Source organism: Merops nubicus, unplaced genomic scaffold (genome assembly GCF_000691845.1).
Source record: "Merops nubicus isolate BGI_N331 unplaced genomic scaffold, ASM69184v1 scaffold28651, whole genome shotgun sequence".
Classification (NCBI taxonomy): Eukaryota; Metazoa; Chordata; class Aves; order Coraciiformes; family Meropidae; genus Merops; species Merops nubicus.
This window is the reverse complement of record NW_008589460.1, coordinates 9,846-12,250: the sequence shown is the minus strand read 5'-3', so window position 1 is coordinate 12,250 and position 2,405 is coordinate 9,846. Positions and strand designations below refer to the sequence as shown.

Sequence of the window (2,405 nt, the reverse complement as noted above, 5' to 3'; positions counted from 1 at the left end):
TGGTAACCAACAGCATTTAATGCATAGATCATACGGTTCCATCGCCTCAAACACAACTAAAGAACCCTTTCCTGTACAGACACAATCCAAGCAAGTCTGCACCACTCCACCAGGCTGTTAATTGAACTTTTTTCCACCAGGATTCAAAAGAAGGAGAAGGTTAAGGGAACTCACTGATATAGCAACACGGTTGAATGCAAACCTATGCTGCAGAAGACTTACCATCATCCAGGTACATCTGGTCCAATTCCTCAGGTTCTCGCTTGATCATAACAGGAATAGGGGCCAAATTATGATTACTTTCCTCATGCAACTCTGGCAATGACAGTGGTTGCAGTGGTTGGGTTGTTGGAGACTCATTTCTGTGAACCTTCGGCAGTTGCTGCTGCTGTTGACCCATTATGGATGAGTGAGTTGGACTGCAGGACTGCAAATAGGTTGGCTCTTGGGTAACAGATGGAACTGGAGAAGAGGGACTGTTGGGATAGAGTGTTTGTTGATAACCAAGGGGACAGCTACTGCTCAGATGTTGACTCACCTGCGGCTGCAGCATGATGTGAGATGATTGCTCGGGGGAGCTTGGGTGCACAACTATAGACCTTGGCACTTCCTGTATGGTGGGGACACCTCCAGTGGGCTGCTGAAGTCCAAGGTGACTGTGGCCCGGGTTGGGGATGCACTTGTAAGGAGAGGACGAAAGGTCATGCAGCTTGGGGCTTGCATTGGGAGAGGGTGACATCACGGCGTTCCTCTGCTGACAGGAGGCAAAGCCAGCCACGAGGCACGAACCAGGGTCAGGGGGCATCATGATCTGCTGGCTGTAGTACGGTTTAGAGAGAGGGCTTAAGCCTTGGTTCATTGGTCCACAGGTTTGAGCAGGCTCATAGTCATCTGTGGGTTCTGTTTTTATAATTGGAACTGTTAAAAGAAAAAAGTTTTAAATAAACATGAGTTGCGTATTGGTATGATCAAGTTGGCTTGTGGCTAGGATACCCTTTGCAAAACAAACAATGTCTTGAATAAGACTCTGTGTGTCTTTTGCCTAGTTCTCCCACCCTATAAAAAAAAAAGAATGAGTCATCAGCACAAGAAAGTCACAGCTGGTTCTAATATTGAAAAGTACTATTTTCTTTGGACTCTCCTCCAGCACTAATGTGCTATAAAAATCTATTTGCAAATAGTTGTGCTTCAGTGGAAGCTCTGGACCCAAGGGCTCCATGGATTTGTAGTAATCAAAGCAAGAATTTTAACTTGGATATACTACTGCATTTCTACGGCTACTGATGGCCCATTTGATAAATGTCTGCATATTCAGTAAACTGAAGGATAATAAGGTAGAGATGGGGTTTTCAGAGTTCAGTGAAAGTAAAATTGTAAAGATACACAACAAGCCACTATGTCGAAGAAGTTTTCAGTTGCAAGGGTATTATTGAAAGACTAGGCTTTGATTTATCTAGTTTTTACATGATTGTGTTTAATCTTACTAACCAGCCATTGGTTGCACAATATTCAGCAAGTTGCATCCAACTCTCAGTGATGTTAAGTTGAATCCAAACTGTTAATGCCAACTCCTAACAAATGTTAATTCAGTTTCTGGATACCAGGAAAAACTGACTCCTATTCTAGACCTCTGCTTGCTCTGCCCATTGTCCCAAAAGAGGCTCTAACTGAGCTGCCAATCCATGTCTCTGAATACCACTAGCACATGGACAAAATGACTGTCCATGAACATCAACTCAGTCATGACAAACACAGAGCTGCTTTTTCAAATAAGAGAAGAGATCCTTCCTCAAATCAAAGTGTCTTTTTCACAGCAGTTTTCTCCCTCAAATCAGAGCGAGATGCCTTTGCTGCTTCCCCTACAACATATGCAGTGCACAGAGAAAAGACAACCACTTTTCCTGTCAGGAAAATTAAAAATAAAAGGGCCAAGCTAGTCTGTACATGTATTTTTTCTAGCCAGATGCAACTCTAATGCCTACAACAATTGAGTATGGATGCAGAGTGGCATTTACCTTCCTTCCCCCCAAAAAATCCACAGGTAGAGCTGCTGCTTGAAGCTGCTGTTGGAAGATTACAGTGACAACAGAAAGAATCTTCCAGAATATTAGAATAATTAACCTGTTGTAGCACAAAGTTATTAATGAAACAAATTGACACAGCTCGCTCAGAGCACGTGTGCTGTGTGAGTCTCTGTATTTTTATTTGCATGTGTTTTACAAACAACCTTACACATTCTCCAGCCGTTTGCTATGTGCATGTATGAGTCTTTTGAACCCCTACAAATGCATGTCTGCATGTGTTCATATACAACCTCTTTTAATACTCACAAATTTTGCTGCTGGTGCACTTCACTACCCTTGTTTTACAGTCCCCTAGCCTCTTGTTAACTTTGCTCCTTTTAT

The 2,405-nt window shown here is 42.7% G+C and overlaps 1 protein-coding gene across 1 annotated transcript; it reads right to left on the bottom strand.

Annotated features, from left to right (window-relative positions):
- Window positions 1–222: 222 nt before the first annotated feature.
- On the bottom strand, window positions 223–918 carry LOC103781886 (nuclear factor of activated T-cells, cytoplasmic 1-like; the record flags this gene model as incomplete). The annotated part of the gene is made up of 1 exon (XM_008949610.1): window positions 223–918. A coding segment is annotated over one exon (696 nt), but the record flags the coding sequence as incomplete, so codon positions are not given.
- Between the last annotated feature and the right edge of the window lie 1,487 nt (window positions 919–2,405).